The following is a 21,931-nucleotide window of genomic DNA, read 5'->3' as shown; positions in this document are numbered from 1 at the left end:
CAAAGTCTTAGCATTGTTTGTCGCTATTTTTTCCGTAATACTAGTATTAGGAATGGTCAGTACTCAATGGAAATACATTAGGAATGGTAAGGAAAACTAAATTTATTCAACTACAGCGTCCTGATTTCTTAAGTCAAATATTTCACATGAATACGTAATTATGCATGTTCAACTTTTTTTGATTTGGTTCCGATAATTTTGTGATGTCAATTGAATTTCTGAAAATGAAAGTGAGTTCAATATAAGGTGAAGTTAAAACTTTTGTGATATGTGTTCATAACCTTGATTTATTTGATAATCTTGTGAAATACATTCGACAATGTTATGATGTTTAATACTAGTTAAATAATATTCTATGTATGACCACTATCTTGCACTGTTTATCCAATAATATTTTGATTATCACAATATTAAAGAATAAACATCACAAGATTTAGAACAAACAACACAAAGTTATGCAGAAAAAGGGTTTTGAATGTTCATTTCATTCTTTACAAACTAATGAATTTTTATTTAATACAATACCTTCTAGACTATTAATAACTTTTAAGCTCATCCGAACCGAAGTGAGCTTTCCTGATCGCCTGTTATCTGTCGTCCGTCTGTCCGCCTGTAAACTTTTCACATTTTTTACCTCTTCTCTAAAACTACTAGCCCAAATTTAACCAAACTTAGTACAAAGCATCCTTATGGAAAGGGAATTTTAAATTGTTAAAATAAAGGGTTAAACCCTTTTTAGAAGGGGTATAATTGCGAAACGGTGAGTATAGGGTGTGTGTCTTTAAAAATCTTCTTCTCAAGAACCACTGCACCAGAAATGCCAATATTTATACTAAAGCTTGAATTTATAGTGAACATTTTAAATTGTAAAAATTGTAACCTCCTGAGTAAAACTGGGGCCCCAGGCGGGGTTCAAATTTTAACATAGAAAGACATAGGGAAAATGTTTAAAAATCTTCTCAAGAACCACTGCACCAGAAATGCCAATATTTATACAAAAGCTTGTATATATAGTGAAGATTCTAAATTGTAAAAATCGTTGCTTTCGGACCAAAACTGGCCTCCAGGAGGGGTTCAAAGTTTAACGTAGAAATACATTGTTTAAAAATCTTTTTCTCAGAAACACTGCACCAGAAATGTTAATATTCACAGAAAAACTTTTATTTTAGTACTTGTGCTTGGTTATGTATTTATTTATTTTTAGATATGCGCATAGTTTTAATATTCGAAAGAAGTATTACTTTCAGGTAAACGCTTATAATACAAATTAAGGAAGAACGAAGAAGTTTTGTTAAAATAATTTTTGTGTGTGGATTTATCAACATTTAATAAAATAAATCAATTCAAAATAAACAGTAAAGTCATCAAAATATTTCAATACAAACATTCTGTCATATTTCAGTCACTGATCTATGTCAAGTAAATGTCAAGGCCAAAAGTAATGCCACATTCTGTTCTTTAAGCCCCCAAGAAAATTTAAAAGAGGCGCAAAGTTAAGTGGTACATTAAAATCAAAATAGAAATAGTCTTATCAAATCAAATCGGACGGCTTTTGTAATGGGTTACTTGCTGTCTTTCTCGAACAAATACTCTGTTACTCGCATGAATTTTCTTACAGTTTTCATATCTGTTATTTATCCCATCTCCTTACTTATCAGTAGAAATCAAACATTATTAATGTTCAGTTCATGAACTAAATATTTACAATTACAAACTCAAACACATACAAAATCTACAAAGAATTTTTATTTCAGTAATGACTTGAAACAGACAGTTTGTTATAATACATAATTTAATCGACGCAAGAAGATTTCGCAGCTTGGTGATGATATTTCCTGCAGTCTGCCATGGAAAAAATGTGTTATGATGGCATTGAACTAGCTGCAATGGCTAAAAATCGTCGAGCGATAATGGGAAAACGGGAAAACATTGTTTCTAAATTTTAAATAGGTTTCAATTTTCGATGGTTTAAAACTATTTGTAGTTACACTCGTAGAAGAACCCGCTGTTTAAAATATTTCCACGCTTTTGACGTGTCTGCGTTGGCATCTTGCTTAATAAGGTTCCTCTCGCTAGCAAATGTCTTAATGAGGTGATTATAACTCAGGTCTTGGCAATCAAAGCTAACATTTAATTTAAAAAAAAAAACCCAGATTGATCCTATATGTGAACCATGTGATCAAATCTAACGGTAATGAAGAAAAAGAAAAAATGTGTGATTTTGATGTCATTTAAAAATATTTTCTATAAAGGGTCTATTGAAATAACAAAAGAATTGACCTATAGGGCTGGTATTGGTTTCTGTTCTTACAAAAAGCATATCGATTTCCGTTTCACTTCTTGATTTTAGGCCATACACAGTAAACTCTTAGGTTCTAGTTCTTATAATGTATAGTGATTGAAAAAAAGTTTCTTAGTCGTTGTACAGGAAATGAATTATCGACGCATTTTTCCTTCATTATCTTTAAATGTTATTTTCAGTCTACTTTCTATTATGTATTATAGCGCGAGAATTAACACTATACGCATAAAAATGATACCAACCCTAATATTTAGACTCATATTTTTTTAATTTTTTTTGGTATACTATACTGTGTTCAAGGTTTTTTTTCTTAATTGCTTTTAACATATTCTTTAAAATTGAAATTAAAAACCAGATGAATGGATGGACATTTAGAAGAGCGGACAGGGATAAAAACTCTTATTTGAAATGGATGATATATGTACATGTACGTGGCCAATTTTTTTTTTGGTTGCAGCTGTCAGGAAAGAATGGCAAACTTTCTTTTATTTCACACAAGTGAGTGGGTATTTAGTGCGTAATATTTTGTTCTTTAAGTCAAATTTCACTATAATTGTTATTACTGTTCCAAATAAGATTTCAGATAAAAAAAAAACCCACCTAATTGGCCCGTTCATGAATACATATCATAAAGACGTAGAACACTATCAGTACATTTTTTTACAATTCAATATACTATCATATAATCATTAAAATCGCATCAAAGGTATCTGCCTGCGATGCATGTCAAACTTATCCTGTCAACCATCCTTCTTGGTTACCCCGTTCGGGAAAGTTCTATCCCATTTTCTCACCAGAGGTCGTGCTTCGCAAGCGCCTATTCATTACAACCAAATTTCGCATTCAAGAAACGAAATGACCCATTTTATTTATTCAACGTTTGTTAAGTTATATTTTCTATGTATATTATTAATAAGTTTCCAGGTAGATCATTCACTCTTTATGTACTCATTCAATATTATTCATTTTGATGCCAACTCCCACTGACTTGGATCCGCCAAAGCATGTCCACCACCTTGGTCCCATTTTTGCTATTTCGGGCTGGTTTATGGAAATATGAAAGTAGGTTTCTAATTTATTTCCAATAATTATTTATCAGGTAAAATTCGATTATAGCTTACGGACACGCGTGTTGAAATACCAAACGTGTAAGCAAGCACTATGGTGCAGGTGTAATAAAGAATAATGAATCCCGTAGAATAATGACCGGGGGTCATTTTTCGACGTAGAATAATGCCTTCCCTCCTTCCTGAAGAATAATTGGATTTTTCTGAAGAAAAATGACCCCAGTAGAAAAATGACCCCCGATGTAAACAAGAATAAAAATTGGTTATCTCGTATCCAAGTTACGACTTTGAAATTACATGAATTTTCACTCTGTTCAACTGATTTTGAAGTTATAAAGACCGAATTTGTAAATAACCCCAAAAAGACCCAGGGGTTATTTTTCTTCATGTTAAACATGAAGAAAAATGACCCCAGTAGAAAAAGGACCCCCGATGTAAACAAGAATAGAAATTTGTTATCTCGTATCCAAGATGCGACTTTAAAATTACCTGAATTTTCACTATGTTCAACTGATTTTGAAGTTATAAAGACCGAACTTGTAAATAAATCGCTGTATATAGTTTTTCATATCCGTAACAAACACACACAAAACACTCTTACATTGCCACAGATTGATTGTTAACAGTTACGTCACTTCTCTCGTCGATATATGGCGGGTACTGATGCAAATAAAGAAAAACAAATTCCTACACAATGAGGATATATGACAACAATAATCATGAAAGAATAATTGTTGTAATAATATTCATTGGTGAATGAATTGAAAATCGAAGAATGATACATGTATCATGTATATATTTTTATGGAAAAAGACTAAGGAGGCAGGTTACTTAGGAATATGAATATTTTTATTTACATTTCTAGGGGAAAGTGATTTTTAAAAAAATCATTTTACGTTAGTTTTGTTTTCTTCTACGTTAAACATGAACATCGATATTCTAAACATTTGTTGTAATGTTGTATTTGTGATCATGAATAGACTTATAACATATATTAGGCATAAGATAACAAAATAGACATATTACTATACTTGAATTCTGATATACAACAAGGGAGATAACTTTACAATACATGAACATATATCTTATATACAAATATAAGCCTCCCAATATAAGACAAGTACATAAAATATATTGATCATACCATTCTGTGGGAAAGGGTCTTTATCAAAAATCTGATTATTGCCATGATGTAATGTCATGTGAATCTGTAAATTTAGATATGATAAATACCTTGTTTTTGTAATAAAACAATATTTACATATAAAACATCATAGTGAGACAAGGTATTGTTTGCTAATTACATGTAACTTTATCTTAAATGTTTCACTCTCACTTTACATTTATTCAGGAGAAATATGTGATAAGGAAATTATCTATTGCAGAATTACTGGATAAACATTTTAATAACTGAATTAGATATATTGTTAGTATTAATAATAAACATATTAACTTACCAATACAAAAGAAATGTCAGTCTTTTATCAGTAAGACCAAAATCTAAGAACTCTTGGAGGGAAAAACCTTGCTAACCAATCCAAACACAGAATAGAAACTAAAACACCGATAGGATTAAAAGACATATCTAATATTTGGCCAATATTTAATTAAATACCTCAGGCCGTTTCACTGACCAGCCAAACAGTATGCTTGACTGCATACTAATTGCTTAAGTAATATCAAAGACTACCTGATGTAAGTAAAATCTATTTAAATTATAACCTTGACTATGCAATATATAATACACAGCATAATTATATTACTAGAATACATTATAATAACAATACATTTATCATATATATATTATATATAATGATTCTGCCACACTCATACAAACTATTGATGCATTAATCATCTTGATATTAATTAAAGTATGCCGACGATAAAGTCAAATAAATTTTCTGTTCTAGTACTCTCAGTACTTTGACGATTTTCCGTATTGGCTTTTAATTTCTACTAACGTAATGCACAGGAGTCGGCAATCTTAACAATACATAATTCCTAGAGTCAAAGAAAGTAAAAAACCAGCCATGAGCTTCGCTCACGAAGTGAGCGAAGCGAACAGGAATGCAACGATTTTTCACAAATCTGCTGTCGCGCCGATATTTGCTTTGACCTTGCGATTAAATCAATAACAATCAAGAAAACTAGCGTCAAACAACTTAACTCTGTACTAAACTTCGGATATTCAACCCCTAAAGCTCTACATCGGCGAATTTTTCAGATTTCTGTCAACATTGTATCTACTGAGAAGCCATGTAGTGACGTAACATTCACCCCGAGACTGCGCGCATTATAAACATTAGAAGTACGGTAATTACCCCCCCCCCCTTTAATTTTAAATCATAAGAAATAAAAAAAAAAAACAAAGCCAACATTGTTGTCTTTGATTTTATTATGTTAAATCATCTTCTGATTTTTAAGGACGTTTTTAATGCTTCAATAATTTTTAAAACCTGACAAATTTAATAATATTTATTTACAATCCGCGCAGTCTCGGGGTGAATCAATCAATTTTGCAATCAAAAACGGCGAAGGCAAAAGTGCGAAGTTGCGAAAGCGAGAGTGCAAAGTTGCGAAGGCGAAGGAGCGATAGTAGATAGTAAGAGTATCGCTCCTTCACCTTCGCACTTTCGCCGTCGCATCTTCGCCGTCGCATCTTCACACTTTTGCTCCCTCGCCGTCGAAGTGGCCCTATCGGAACACTTTAGATACATGTAAATGTAATTGTTAAGATGACAATCATACCCTGATGCAATACGTCAGTAACTTGTTATAACGGAAGGATTTTTTATTTTTTACGATATACCCCTTCTTTCACTTTAAGTTTTTTTGAATATGAATTATAATTTCTGTTACTTTCTGTAAACTGCAGTAAAAATTACATTATTGTAAAGATTATAATTTCACAAATGATAAAAAAATATACTGAAAAACTTTTACCTTTAAGGGAGTCATTATTCTACAGGGGTCACTTTTCCACATGTAGAGTGTGCTCATTTTTATGAAAATGACACTTATACTTCAGGCAAAAGGGTAATTTTTTTACATAGAATACTGACCCTTTTCGGACTTTATGTTGGTAATTTCAAAGAGAAAGAGTCTTGTGTCTTACTGCTTTTATCCCTTTAAACAACATTTTGTATTTATCAGTTTTCATGTCCAGGACATCAACTCATTAAGTTTATTTAATTATTTTATACCTGTGAAACTTTCACTCAGTTTAATTGATGTCATCACCTGTAAATTTTCACTTATTGTTTAGATTCTTATATTCTTATATAAAGCCATGTACAATTGTCAATCTTTAGTCTGGAATATGGCGGCCACCCTCGGTCAGTCATCCAAATTACTCAGAGTTCGGAGGACTTATTTTCCTTTATTCAGCATTGTCGACGATTCAAGTTTTAAGTAATAGTCATCAGACATTGAGTGGTCCAACCTTCTCCCCGAAGATCATGATTTAAAGAAACCTGATTCCAAACTACCTAAGGATGCTTCCTCACAAGTTACAGCTTTTCTTGCTTATTGGATTTGAGAAGATTTTTCTCTATATATTGAATATTCCGATGTAAAAATTTGACCCCCCCCCCCCAAAAAAAACCAAAAAACATTTGGCCCCAACCCTACTCCTGGCAATCATGATTTGAACAGAGATAAATTTACCCTTGCTGATGAATGCTTCCGCACAAGTTACAGATTTATGGACCATTCGGTTTTTGAGAAGATTTTAAAAAGATTTTTCTCTGTACATTCCTATGTAAAAATTCAACCTAAAATTGTGACCCAACCCTGTGACCTAACCCACACCCTCCTCACCCTCACAATTATCATTTGAACGAACTTCAATCTATCCTACCCAAGGTTCGTTCCACACAAGTAACAAATTTACTGGCGTATTAATTTTTGAAAAAAAGATTTTTAAAAAGACTTTTCTCTATATTTTTCTCTGTAAGAATTCTATCCCCATCCCACTATGGCCCAACCCTACTACGGGGATCACGATTTAAGTAACTTAAATCTACACTACCAAAGGGTGTTTCCACACAAGTTACAGCTTTTCTGGCCATTAGTTTTTTTTAGAAGATTTTTTAAAAGATTTTTTTCTACAATTACCTATGTAAAAATTCGACCAAAAATTGTAGCCCAATCCTACCCCAACTATCACAATTTGAATCAAAGTACTGAGAGTACTGAAAGACGGGGTCTTGAAAGTTTGAATTTGTAATTGTCCTGGATTTCCTCGAATAAGCTTCCAAAATTTATGAGTTTGAATCATTTGTTACAATCTATGTTAATTCGGCTTTTTTGCAATTGTCTGATACTTTGTCTAAATTTTACAATATCCCGACTTTCATAATTGTAGAAAATTGACACAACGGTATATTATGTAAAATAAGACCCCAAGGAAAATTTTTAAAAATTACTACTAACCGGGAAAATCAAACAAAAAATTTGTATACCGATAACAAACACAGGCACCTGACGTTAGAAATATTTTTTTTACAATAAGATTCCAAGAACTTTGACAATAAAAAGATTTGTCACGGCCGCCATTTTGATTTTTAAGACCGACTTATCTGACACGATTTTCTTCATTTGCGATTCATGCAAAATTAATAGGTAAAAATAAATCCGTTCGCCACTTACTACTTTTTTGTGTAAACTCGTGCATTACCTACACGAATTACGATTTCATTAAAAAATCATACTCCGAAAATCAGAGACATAAATAACAGATATTGTCAACTCCGCCATTAGCGTGTAAATGTTACGGGACCAACCTTACTTTGAGAACTACAAGTGCAACAGCAATCTTGTATAAGTCATTAAATTTGAACCTGATAGTAAACATGAACATGAACCTGTAAATATTTTAAGCATGTTTTATTTATGAAATATTTACAAAAACTCTTTATTTAATTTTTAAATTACTTTTTTAAAACTTATTGACTTTTCACAAAGTAATGGTAATGCATTACTTTACTCATGTAATGGTAATGTAATGCATTACTTCAAGAAAATTAAGTAATGGTAATGGTAATTTATTGTCCTAATTCATGAAGTAATGGTAATGTAATGCATTATTTTACAATGTAATTCACCCCAAGCCTGATTCCAACTAAGCCGGAAAACATGAACATTAACATTTAACTTGGTTCTTCAATCGATAAGATTGTATATATTATATGATGTATAAGTCTTCCAAAATGTATAATCTATTATAGATTTTGCTTACAATGCATTGTTTAAAATTTACATTCAGTTTAATCAACTAAAGAGCCAACGAACGAGAAGGCAAATTCAGACTTGTTTTTATTTTCTTTGTACAAAATTTCTTTAGAGACGAACAGCAGTCATACCGCAAGTAGACTGGAAGCCAATGAAACACCTATTTAATTTGTAAAACATCTGTGTATAACCCGTCCCGATTTTAACTTCGGCTTGCGCATGAAGTTTGGTAGTATTAAGGTGAAAGATTGTCAAAATAAAATTCACAACTTTTCAAAAATGGCACATAGCGTTTGGGAACTTTAATTTCGATTCCACCATCAACCTCTTCTATTGATTAATGAGCTCGTACACCAACTGAATCGTTAACGACGCTGTGCATTCAGTTACGTAACTCATTCCACATTTGAACCTGAGCAAGAATATTTTGATCAATAAAACTATTTGTTTATTTTCTAAATAGAATATTGTTTATACAAAGAGGACTTAAAAAGATTTAATGCGTGTTTTTATAATACATATTTACTGAAATGCATGAAAACTTTCTGCACTATTTTCTTACGCGTAGACTCAATTCATGCGTTCTACGCGTGCCTTCCGGTTTGAGACTTCGGCTGACAGTAAACCAATAGACGGGGTCACGTGACCCCCGTCTAAAAGTAAAACAAACTTGAATCTACATTGCCTAAAGCTGCTTCCACACAATTTACTGCTTTTTAACATATTGGTTTATTTTGAGATGAAGATTTTTTATAGATTTTTCTCTGTACATTCCTATGTAAAAATTCGACTTATAATTGCGACCTAACCCTACCACCCCCCCCCCCCCCCCCCTCACAATCATGGTTTGAACAATCTATCCTTCCTAAGGTTTGTTCCACACAAGTACATGTAACAAATTTTCTGGCTTATTATGTTTTGAAAAGAAGATTTTTAAATAGATTTTTCTTTATATTTTTCAATGTAAAAATTGGACCCCCACACCATTGTGGCCCAACCCCTACTCCAGAGATCACGATTTGAATAACTTAAATCTACCCTACCTAAGTATGTTTCCCCATTAGTTACAGCTTTTCTGCCTATCGTTTTTTTAGAAGACGGTTTTTAAAAAAGATTTTTTCTACATTTACCTATGTAAAAATTCGACTAAAACTTGTAGCCCAATCCTTCCCCAACTATCACGATTTGAAAAAAAACCCTGAATCTTCACTACCTAAAGCTGCTTCTACACAATTTACAGCTTTTTGAACCTAATATGTTTTCGAGATGAAGATTTTTAAAGATATTTCTCTATACATTTCTACGTAAAAATTTGCTCCCCCCCCCACATTGTGGATCAACCCTACCTTCGGGGATCATGATTTGAACAACTTGAATTTACCCTACCTGAGGGTGCTTCCACACAAGTTACAGCTTTTCAGGCCAATTGATTTTTGAAAAGTATATAAATACCAACAAATTTTCATAAATTCTTAATCATCTCCCCTTAATAATAAATTTGAATCCCATTCACCCAATTATTCTTTGTGCCAAGTTTGGTTGAAATTAGCCCAGTGGTTCTGGAGAAAAAGACAAAAATGTCAAAAGTTTACAGACAGACGGACAGACAGACAGAACGACAGACGCCGGTGTAACGTAGAATAATGACCCCCGTAAAATGATGACCGGGGGCCTAAAGAATAAGTGTCATTTTCATAAAAATGAGCACATTCTACATGAAGAAAAGTGATCCCTGAAGAATAATGACCCTCTTATAGATTAAAGTTTTTCAGTATATATTTTTTTATTATTTGTGAAATAGTCTTTACAATACTGTAATTTTTACTGCAGTTAACAGAAAGTAACAGAAATCATAATTCATATTCAAATAAACTTAAAGTGAAAGAAGTGGTATATCTTAGAAAATAAAAGTCCTTCCGTTATAACAAGATACTGACGTATTGCATCAGGGTATGGTTGTTATCTTAACGACTACATTTACATGTATCTAAGGTGTTCCGATAGGGCCACTTCGACCTTCGCCTTTTGGGCGAAGATGCGAGGTTGCGAAGGCAAATGTGCAAAGGTGCGACGGCGAAGCGCGAAGATGCGATGGCAAAAGTGCAAAGGTGCGACTGAAGATGCGAAAGCGAGAGTGCGAAGTTGCGAAGGCGAAGTTTCGCCTTCGCAACTTCGCACTCTCGCTTTCGCATCTTCAGACTTTCGCCTTCGCCTTTTTTATTACATTCAGCAAGTCTCGGTCGATTACATAGCATTTGATGCAAGCAGCATACTCGCAAAGGTTTTCCGATTAATCTATGCTATTATTGGTACGCATGCGCTAGGCCATCGTGCCTACTATGAATGTTTAAAAATATTTTAATGTGTAGATGTGACATTTATGTTTACCATCGCTGTTTATGCCCAATCATTATATACTCCACATAAAATGTAAAGTCCGCCATGATGAGTTCATATGCACTTCCAGACTCCTGTCACTTACCAGCCGTCTGTTAACCGTGTATCAAACAAAGTAGTATTCTAATTTCATGATGCGACACTACTTGGTCATGCATGGATCTGGAGGGGGAGAGGGGATCCGCCCCCGGAAAATTCAATATTAATAATTTCACCCAGTAAAAGGGGAGAGGGGGTCCGGACCCCATCCCCTCTGGATAATTTAATTTTATTAATTTTATAAAATATAAAATTTCCAAACTATGCCTCGGAACCCTTTTAACGATAGAGAGCTCCGAAATTATAAAAAGGCGAAGGCGAAAGCGCGAAGATGCAAAGGCGAGAGTGCGATGTTGCGAAGGCGAAGGAGCGATAGTAATATCGCTTCTTCGCCTTCGCAACTTCCCACTTTCGCCTTCGTTTCTTCGCACTTCGCCGTCGCATATTTGCACTTTCGCTCCTTCGCCGTCGCACTTTCGCCATCGCAATTTTGCACTCTCGCATCTTCGCCCTGTAGGCGAAAGTGCGAAGGTCGAAGTGGCCCCATCGGACACCGTATGTATCTCATTATTACGAGTGACAACACATTAAGATTATTTCGGGATACAAGACACTATAAAACAAAATTCTGTTTATTGGCGATGAAAGAGTAGACTCGATATTTGTTCATGAATTATACTTTCATTGACAATTTTCCCCTACTACAAACTGCTGGGTATGCAAGTGCATGCATCACCTAGAATTAATGATGAAACCAGAATTATAAAAAGTTAACTAGAAGTTAACGGCCAATAAGGAAAATCGACATGTATATGATGCATGTATCATTCTTCATTATTCTACGGGGATCATTGTTCTTTATTATCCCGGACAAAAAACGATCAGAAAAACTTGAGATTCAATCTAAAGCAAAACAAGCCAGTATAAACATAGAATATGTAATACAAATATAGCCAATATTATACGGGGTAATTTTTCTACGACCCACACGGAGAAAAGGGACCCAAAGGCTATAAGTTTACGATGTAATCCAAGTATTCTACAACCGAGTAGGTCATTTTTCTACCTAGAAAAATGACCCCGGTCAATATTCTACGGGTGTCACTTTTCGGGAGTCAAGTTAAGTCGTACCCAAACCCACTCGTATCCAAACAGACTAATAATTCATCGGTCCGGTGGTAAACAATGATACTTGGATTGTAAACATAAAAGATAATCTGTAAAGGTTAGGTTTTGATATATTTACAATAATTAAGAAATTATGAGATAAATGAATTTAGATTTTTGATAATATAATGTCATCTCCAAAAAGTTTGCCAAAGATCGAGGTTTATATCAACATTTGATAGACAATTTCTGTTTATAAGCAAACTTTCTTTAAAAAATCGAATGAAAACTTTATAAATTATTTGATGACAGGCATAATTTTATAACAGAAGTCATTTTTACTTGGACAATTTGATTACTGTTTGGGTACGATTCAGTTTGGTTACGAATTGACTGTAATTCACTATTCGTCGTTACACCGGGATGGCAAGGGGACGGAAAACCCTAACTAACCCATTCCAATTTTTTCTATTCTATAAACATCTCTCCAGCATTTTTGACATATAATGTTGAAAATGCACACGTTCTTTCCGAAGAATGTAGTACATTTACATTGCAATATTTCTCCAGTATAAGGGTATGTAGTCCCTATTGGAAAGTAGTACTTTGATCTCATGTCTCCATGGAAAGTGTTAACTGTCAACCGTCGACCTATCCCCAGGTCGACAGTAGATTCTGTTACGAAAAGCGTCTTCTGTCGACTGCGAAACAGGTTGACGGCTGACAGATGACTTTTTCCATCGAAAGTTGCCAACCGTGTCAACTGTCAACCGTCAACCTGTCCCTTTGACGACAATAGATTCTGTAATGCCAAGTGTCAACCGTCGACCTGTCCCTTGGTCGACAGTAGAGTATATTATATGGAAAGTGTCAACTGTTAACCGTCGACCTGCCCTTGGTCGACAGAAGATTGTGTAATGGAATTGTCATTAGTCAACCTGTCCCCCGAAAGTGTCAACTGTCAACCGTCGACTTGTCCCTTGGTCGACAGTAGAATATATTATGAAAAATGTCAACTGTCAACCGTCGACCTGTCCCTTGGTCGACTTTAGAACATAAATGTGGAAACATCATCAATTATTAATCATATTTCTGTATGTGATGTATGCATACCTCAATACAATATTTATAAAAGAACTACTTGATGACGCCTTAAACAAACGGTATGGTAAATGTCTTATTTTTTATCTTAAAATAATAATTATATCAGTAGAAATTCATGTAAAAAATTTCATTCAAAAATCTAGGGCAGAACAAATTAGACCTGGCCTCGTTAAACAAACGGTGTGGTAAATGATTATATCAGTGGAAATTCATGTAAAAAATGTCATTCAAAAATCTAGGGCAGAACAAATTAGACCCGGTCTCGTTAAATTTGCTGTTTATTTTGTCCTCAACAATGTTTTAAATATTAAGCAATCCAAATGAAACGTTATTTTGATATAATTTTTGTCTTTCATAAATGTAACGTAATTTCTGTCGGCAAGTTTAAAAAGTTGAAAAGCTCTGAGCAAAACTTAACCAAACAGGAAGTGTTTGAATTTATATTTTCCCTGGGCTTTTTTTATGTATAAAACCATGAGCATACACCAACACGGAAATCGATTTAACTAGAAAGCGCATTGCATAAATTGTTCCGGTTCATAACACATGGCTTGGGTAAATTACCAGTGGATATAATTTCTATTTTCTATTTCATAGCAACATATAAAGTTTTAGTGAGAAAATGAACAACCCCACCCTGAAATAACTTCAGAAAATTTTGGAAAAGCGGGATTATATAGGAAGTTGCCACCTGTATACCTTTTTTGGGGTAAATTTGCTGTGTTGGCATCTCGTTTTCGGTCAAAATGGAGACTTGTACACAGAAGGTGAAACATTTTCAGACCTTAATTCACGCACTTAGGATCTCAACTGAGGGTCTCAAGACTTTTGTGGATCAGTCTTTTGAGGACTTGTGCGGCCGTTTAAAGAGAAAGGTTGGTTTAAACGGAGCGTGTACTCAGAATTGTAGCAAACAATGCCAACCAAAGAAATGGTGCACCACTTGCACTGAATGGAAACGAGAGACAGAGAAACTAATGCGGTATAACTCTCACAAGAATAAGGTGCAATGGCAGCATATCGAAGTATCAACATTGTCTGGGAAAGACTGTGAAAAGGCAACATTAGAACTTTGTCGAATATATGTTTGCGATGCGAAAATATTTACCTATGACATTCACAATTTGGTGTCCATATTGCATAATTGTCGATATTTTGTAATCGGCATGGACTTGAAACTTTTAAATGCAGTTCGTAAAGTGCGAAATGTCGATTTTGCTCATACAGAAAAATTCCAAATGTCCAAAAAAGAATTAAGAAATGCAGTATCAATTCTTCTGAAATTTTTTCAACATTCCTCGTTGAATGGGTTTGAATGTATTTTGAAAACCGTTACTAATTTAAAGGAACTTAAATTAAATGGAGATCATGTTTATAAAGACATTGAAGTACGCAATGTCTTTAAAAACACCAGACAGTTAACTATAATGGGTTTAAATGATTATTTGACTGTAAAGACAGAAAATAAGCGGATAAATGAACAAAAAGGATACAGTTTTATTAAACCAGCACTCTTAATTTTCTTAATATTTGTAATTTCCTTTGTTCACTTTGGAATTTTTAAAATCAAGGATATAATGAATGGTAAGGCATAAGTTTGAAGTTTATTTGATTTTGTTAAATACATCATGTAACGTTATTCAACAAAGATTACCTAAAGTCTAATGTGCGGTGCATTTTATTTTAGAGGGCAGGATGTTTACTTGTAAAGATGCAACCTATGAACATCCTTTTACCATGGATATTGACTTGGACTTCTACCGATCTCAGCATGACAAACTTGTAGGTCGGAATTGGCTTTTGAACGAACTAGACGAAAAGATGTTCTTCTCAAAGCGTGGTGTGCTATTATTAGCAGAAATGGGGTATGGAAAGTCAGCCATTGTAGCTCATTTAATTTGTCAGAATGATAAACGTTTCCCTGGAAATTGGATCTATCAACATATCGTTGTATATCATCTTTGTAATTTTTATTCGCAAAAGACCCTTTCCCCTGGTAATTTTGTAAAGAATTTAGCTGGAGGCTTTTCAAAACGAATACCGGGTTTTCTTAATGTTTTGCAACAGAATTTAAAATTCAAAACATATTTTGAGAAAAATGGTTGTGTGGAAGATCCAGAGAGCTGTCTTGATGTTTTAGTTCTAAAGACACTCAATGATTTAGACATGGGTAACACAATTTATATTGTAGTTATAGATGCTTTAGATGAATGTATTGAGCATGGTAATCGAAATATTTTTAATTTACTCTGGAAACGTTTGCGTAATTTCCCGAAAAACATTAAATTTTTTATCACATCTAGAAATACGTCTGATTTTACAATTGTCCGAACCCAACTAGTAGTTATTGAAAAAAATCCATCAGATCCTAACAATTTAAAGGATGCACAGAAAATTATACATAGCAAGGTTAAGGTATTGTCTCTTAATCAGCAGAGCCAAATTGCACAGTTGTTTAAAACTAATGATACAGGAACAGCTTTATCAAGAGCCGTGAAATACACAAAGGGGAATATATTACTTTTGAGAACTGCTTTAACGGGATGGTTAGGACAAGATGCCCCCATTTTAAGCAGTTATACAACATTTGAAGGTTTATTTGATGACCAGCTAAAAAGAATATTTTACGATCAACACATTTTCAAAACAGTTAGAAGGATATTTCAAGTGTTATGCACAGCAATGGAACCATTATATGTCGAAGAGCTTTTAGAGATTGCGGATCTTAAAGACGAAGAAATAGCTGACGTTTTGTCAATTATAGGCAGGGAACTAAGTCATTTTGTTCGCCAAGCTAATGGTAAAATATCACTTGTTCACAAAACTTTGGCTGCGTATTTAACAGACGATAGTAGAAAGACTGACCGATTCTATGTATCCAAAAAAGATGGGTGTTTTTTGTTTGCTAGATACTTCCTTAATTCTTTAAATGTGTATAAACCATTTACCAACATAAGCTTGGTTGACGTAGCAGCTTACGTAGCATGTTCTATGGACAAGAAACTTAAAAGAAAATTCTTACAATACGGTAAAAAGCTTACCAACGAATTTTCTGGTGCATACTTAATTCATAAAGCAGCAGCTAAATTAAATTCATATGATGCCATGTCACTTCTCTTGGACTTGCTTCCATTTCGACCAATAGATGAAACAGACCAAGGAAATATAACAGCGTCCTACGTTGCCGCTGCCTTTGGAAATCATAACACTCTTAAGGTTCTTCTGGACCGAAAAGCAAATGTTAATTTTACTCGATTAGGTCCAAGGTTTATCAATGAAACTGTTAATATGTTAGAATTTTGCAAAACATTTGCATTCTGGGATTATAGTTTATTGAATATTGCCGCTCAGAATGGTCACATGAAAACCGTATTGACTCTTCTATCACACGATGTTAACATATTCCACCAAACGTCATTCGGTTCAAATTCATTCCTTCTGGCCGTTGAAAATGGTCATACACGTTTAGTACGGGAGTTCCTCATCCGATTTAGATCAAGTTTTCTCTCCAGCTTAAATCAGGCACTTTATCTATCTGCCAAAAATGGATACTTGGATATCGTGGATCTACTTCTGCATTACGGCGCGGAAGATTTATGTCTTTCCTGCAATTCTTCACAATATTGGACATCTTTATATCAAACTCGACTTCAAGCTATCGATTCAAGTAAGAACTTCCAAATGTTTGACTTTGTATTTTTGGACGATCGACGCTATGTAAGATGTGAAACACCTTTGGAAACTGCAATACAAAATGGCCACACGGAAGTTGTTCAACGACTGTTAAAAAGTACCAATAAAACGTTACGTTGTCGAGAGTCTGGTGGTAGAACGCCTGCATTTACGGCGCTTAAGTTCAAAAGATCAGAAATTTTCGATCTTTTAATGCAACAAGGTATCAATAAATTAGATAGATGTTTATACCGAAAAAGAAGGATAGAATCAATCGATTTAAGTGAAAGTGAAAGAAATGAATACATACAAAATCAGTGTCTTTATAACACAACGTTATCTCATTATTTAGCGTATAACTGGGAGAGGAAGATGTATGATTTGGGTCAAAGTAACAATATGTGGAATTGGACTACAAAGGACAGTGATGGAGCTACCCCCATACATTATGCTTGTTGTGCTGGAAATAGCGATATGATAGATATATTGGTGAGAGATGGGGCTAGGTTTGATGTAAAATCTTTAAACGGATCCACCCCTGTACACTCAGCAGCCATTTGTCGTCAAAACGAAGCTCTTTCATATCTGCTCTATCGATATCCAACATCTGTATTTGACAACCAGAATAGGTCTATAAGTCATTACGTGGCTATGAGCGCAAAGTTTTCTGATGTAACAACAGAAGAAATAATGAACACTGATAAATACTCTGTTATCTATCTTGAAAACAAATTACATGAAGAGGTTTCATTTAAAGATAAACATAATAAATCACCTTTGCATTATGCTTGCGAAAACGGAAATGTAAATTTATTTATTTATTTTCAAAAATCGGCAAATTTTATAGGTTTGGACATGGGTGAAAAGACTTTTTTGGATTCTTCACTAGAGAATGCACCAATTCTTTCCCAAAATATTGTGAAAGTTGTTAAACAGTGTAACATTTACCTTTTCTCCACAGATGTAAGTTGTTATGCTGATAGAATAAAGACGTTTATTCCACATGAATACCTAATTTATTTGATATTAAAAAGTTCAGAAAAAACTAGAGATATTGTTCTGCAAAACATTGAAAGATATGTAAATATAAGTCTACAAAAAAATAGTGCTCATCTGTTAGGTATACTTTTGTATAATTTTCCTCGAGAGTACAGTCAATATATGTTTAGATATGGGATTGCATCTTTACAAAACCTATTAATTCATCCTGAAATTAACCCATTGTTATTCAATTTTCTCCCGGACATGAGTTATGATTGCTCAAAAATCGCAGTAGAAGCAACATTACATGATATCGTTCAAGACGAAAGAAGAACGTTTTGGAAGTCACGATTTTTTGATTTCAGGAAATTCAAGATATCTTCTAGATCATTAAATGAATGTTTAGATCGTTTTGGGTACAACTTTCTCCATAGATCTGTAATGGGAGGCAATCATAAGGCGTTTTTTATTTTACGTGAACTAGGCATGTCCCTTTCCATTAAAACCAGGGATGGCAGAAATCTTATTCAACTTTTAGTTGATAATGCACCATGTTTTGAAGAAAGAGACAAAATCAGAAAATTAGTTTTAAATTTGACTCTCTCAAATAAGGGTTTAGTTATTCAGGAAACTTGGAATGAGAACAATTTTGCCTCGGTTGGTTACAGTATAATATCATTTTTCCTGACAACTGAAACTCGCATGCTTCAGCAGATGAATTTGCACGAAATTTGTGATCATTCCTCTAAATCCATAAGTTTTACACACAAAGTTGCCGCAAAAGGATTATTAGGGTTGTTGATGGAAATAAAAAAACGATTTGGCTTGCATGCCTTTAATTGTGTTAATAAGAATGGGATGTCAATTGATATTTTACTCCGGTCTTTTAACCATTACAAGAAATTTGCTTTTTTCTGGATTTTAGATGCAGGTTCGGTAGAATTGGATATCATTTCATCACTTATGTTAAAAATTATACTGGACTTTAAGCCCTTTGTGTTATCTAAAAACCCCGTAGAAAAGAAGTGTAACTATAGAATGAAGAACTTTAGACACATTCAGGGAATGAACAGATGTCTTTTGGATATCGAAAAAGATTTCCTCAGTATACAACTGCAGTATTTGAAACTTTCAGGAATCAAATCTCAGGCAGATTTTGACGCAATTATGGAAGAATCATTTATCCATGGAGATAAAAATGTTACAAACTTTTATTCAGAAAATTTTGCCGATGGGCTAGCTTCAATTAAAAACATGTTTGGAAATCAAAAAGACTCTAGCTGTGGAAATAGTTTGTCATATGATAAATTATTTAGAATTATAAAAGATAGTAATTGCTTAAATACAACACAATCTTTTGAAAAAATTAACAGCACACATTGCTTAGAAATGATATCTGCCTTATCGCAGTTGAAAATAAAATATCAATATTATTACAACAAAATGAAATATGGAAAAGTTTTTTTTTATTTATTTCTTTACCAACACAAATTAAACATACCATTTGAAAATGACCCATTATATCCTTTGAACGGTACTATGGTTGGATATGTTGACTTGTATTTAAATTCAGTTATGCTGATGTCTCTTCAAAACCATGAATTTCATATGCTTAAAAAATATGAATTTTTAAATTGGTTTAAGTCATGTAAAAATTGTTTAGCAAAGGAAATGATAAAACGAATAAGTTCATCAACAATATGGGAAATAAGAAAATGGAAAGGTACTGATGAAAACATTTTTCTGTCATTTGACCACAAATGGTCACATATACCAAACGACGCCGATACACCTCTAAAGAAATATCATTCATATTTTATGGACGACGGGGAAACTTGAACCCCCCCCCCCCCACACACACACACAAAAAAAAAGGAGAGTAGATTTATGCCCTTTTATTTGATTTTATACTAACACATGTATATTTTCAATCATATCTTTGTTAACCGCTTGATGCTGTTTTTTCTTTTATTTTTTCGTGTATAATGTGTTCAAAGTGGCATACAGGCCTGACGGGCCGGGTGTTAAATCTATGCTGACTGTTCTTAATATTACACTTGGAAATGTAAACACAAGTCATGTCACTATAAATAAATTACTTACTTATACGAAATGGGTCTTTGAATGTAACGCATGTAGTATAGGACAGATCTATAATTTGTTTACTAATAATATTTCTATACCTAGAAATTATATAAACGCTGGTGCTTCTATGAATAATATTACTACATTACTTAGATTTAGAACAAGCAATCATAAACTGCCAATTGAGACAAGGCAGATAGAACAATAAACCTAGAAATCAACGATTTTGTAATTTATTTAAAAATAACAATGGCGATGAATATCACCACATTATGAATTGTCCAGATTTGAAAGAATATAGAAAAAGCTTTTGAATTATAATTTTTAATTTTTTACATGTAAAAAAAAATTACTTTTATTAATAACTTATGTAAATTTATCAATATTATGAATAAGAGAGTCAACTCTCCAGGTTGATGTGTACAGTATACACTCTTGCTTTTTGTATACTATAATCTGTATTGTATATTTTCCCTTATGTTGTTTTATACAGTATGAGAATAAATAAATGAATGAATACATTTTTTCAGTGTCTTTGCCTATGATAATACTACGTATCTATTTTGTACTATTCAGTCAAATAAATTAAAATGACCTATAATTGGGGCGCAAGTGGGGCTTGCTATAATCACCTCATAATACTCAAAGAATGATCCCTTATTTTCTAAATATGTTCATATCTCGATGCAGGTACCCTGTATTTATGACAAAGCAGCTGTTACAGACACCATAATGTATTTGGTGTATCTATTTTTAGTAACGGGTACTTTCCGTTCAAAGACTGGTGTCGAATGGGAAGAGGCGCTGGTAATGCAAAATTGCCACTAGAAAAAGATAAATGGCATGATACAGGCTGTGTAAACTGTAAACCCTTAAGTGACTGTAATGAGATAGGAGACGAATTTCATTATTTATTTCATTGTAGTGGTTTAAACAATAAAATGCTTTCTTTGGTGATTCATTCGGGATATGAAGGTAGCGACATTGCAGAAAAAATACATAACCCGCGTTAGCGGAAAAATTACATAACCCGCGTTAGCGGGTTATGTTATTTTTTTCTGCAATGATCGCTACCTTCATATTCCGAATGAATCACCAAAGAAAGCATTTTATTGTTTATATTAACATCTATCTTTTACCTTATTGATAAATTGATTATGAAAAGTAAGTAAACTTCACTAAATTACTGTTAATGTACGTAAGTACGTTAGCTAAAAGAAACAGCCAAATCGTCTCCTGTGAGACTGATTCTGACATCGTCATGATTATTTCGTGCAGTCCGTGATTTTTCCTAGGTCGTTGTAGGTTTGGACCAATCGATAAACAGGGCGTGTCGATTTCAGACCTGTCAATTTCTTCTCAAGTTTCAGCCGCTGTAGATTTTGACCAATCGATAAACGGGGCGTGAAGAGTTCAGTCTGGCTGTTTCTATAAAGCTATGAATTAACTATAAGTTTTAGTAAGAAATAGAGAAAAATAATACTTGGTGGATGTAAATATATATTAATTAAAGATAAGATAGTTTTATAATTATACCGTATATAACTACAAAAAAAATCAAACATTAATTAGTTTCAACAACTTTTTTATTTTTATAACAAAAGAAGTTATGGCTGATCTTTGTTTGATTTTAAATTATATCAAAACAGAGAGAGATGATTCTCAGCTCCTTTTTTTACCCTTCAACAATACTTAGTAAATGCAGTTGCGAAAATAAAGAAGTTTTCGTTGTCATTGATGTAAATGAATTGTACGTTTCAACCAAATACAGATAGAACTGTTTATAAATACATGTAGGTTTGTTCAATAATTTTACCATTTCAGTTAATTATGCATTTCTATGTACTTTCATTACACATGCAGACAGCTGTAAATTGTTATACATGCATATGGTAAGAATCTCATAAGTTGTAAGAACTTGTGTTCGAACCGTTCGTATATTTTT

General features: G+C 33.4%; 1 protein-coding gene across 1 annotated transcript; it reads left to right on the top strand.

Moving 5' to 3' along the window:
- The first annotated feature begins 13,655 nt into the window (after positions 1-13,655).
- LOC117681510 (uncharacterized) lies at positions 13,656-20,404 on the top strand. The gene has a single exon (XM_066079139.1). It carries the CDS (start codon positions 14,944-14,946, stop codon positions 19,738-19,740), a length of 4,797 nt encoding a protein of 1,598 aa, XP_065935211.1. The 5' UTR covers positions 13,656-14,943; the 3' UTR covers positions 19,741-20,404.
- Positions 20,405-21,931: the final 1,527 nt, after the last annotated feature.

This window comes from Magallana gigas, chromosome 3 (assembly GCF_963853765.1).
Source record: "Magallana gigas chromosome 3, xbMagGiga1.1, whole genome shotgun sequence".
NCBI classification, from domain to species: domain Eukaryota; kingdom Metazoa; phylum Mollusca; class Bivalvia; order Ostreida; family Ostreidae; genus Magallana; species Magallana gigas.
Note: the sequence above shows the minus strand (reverse complement) of the source record. Positions and strands in the feature narration are given on the sequence as shown.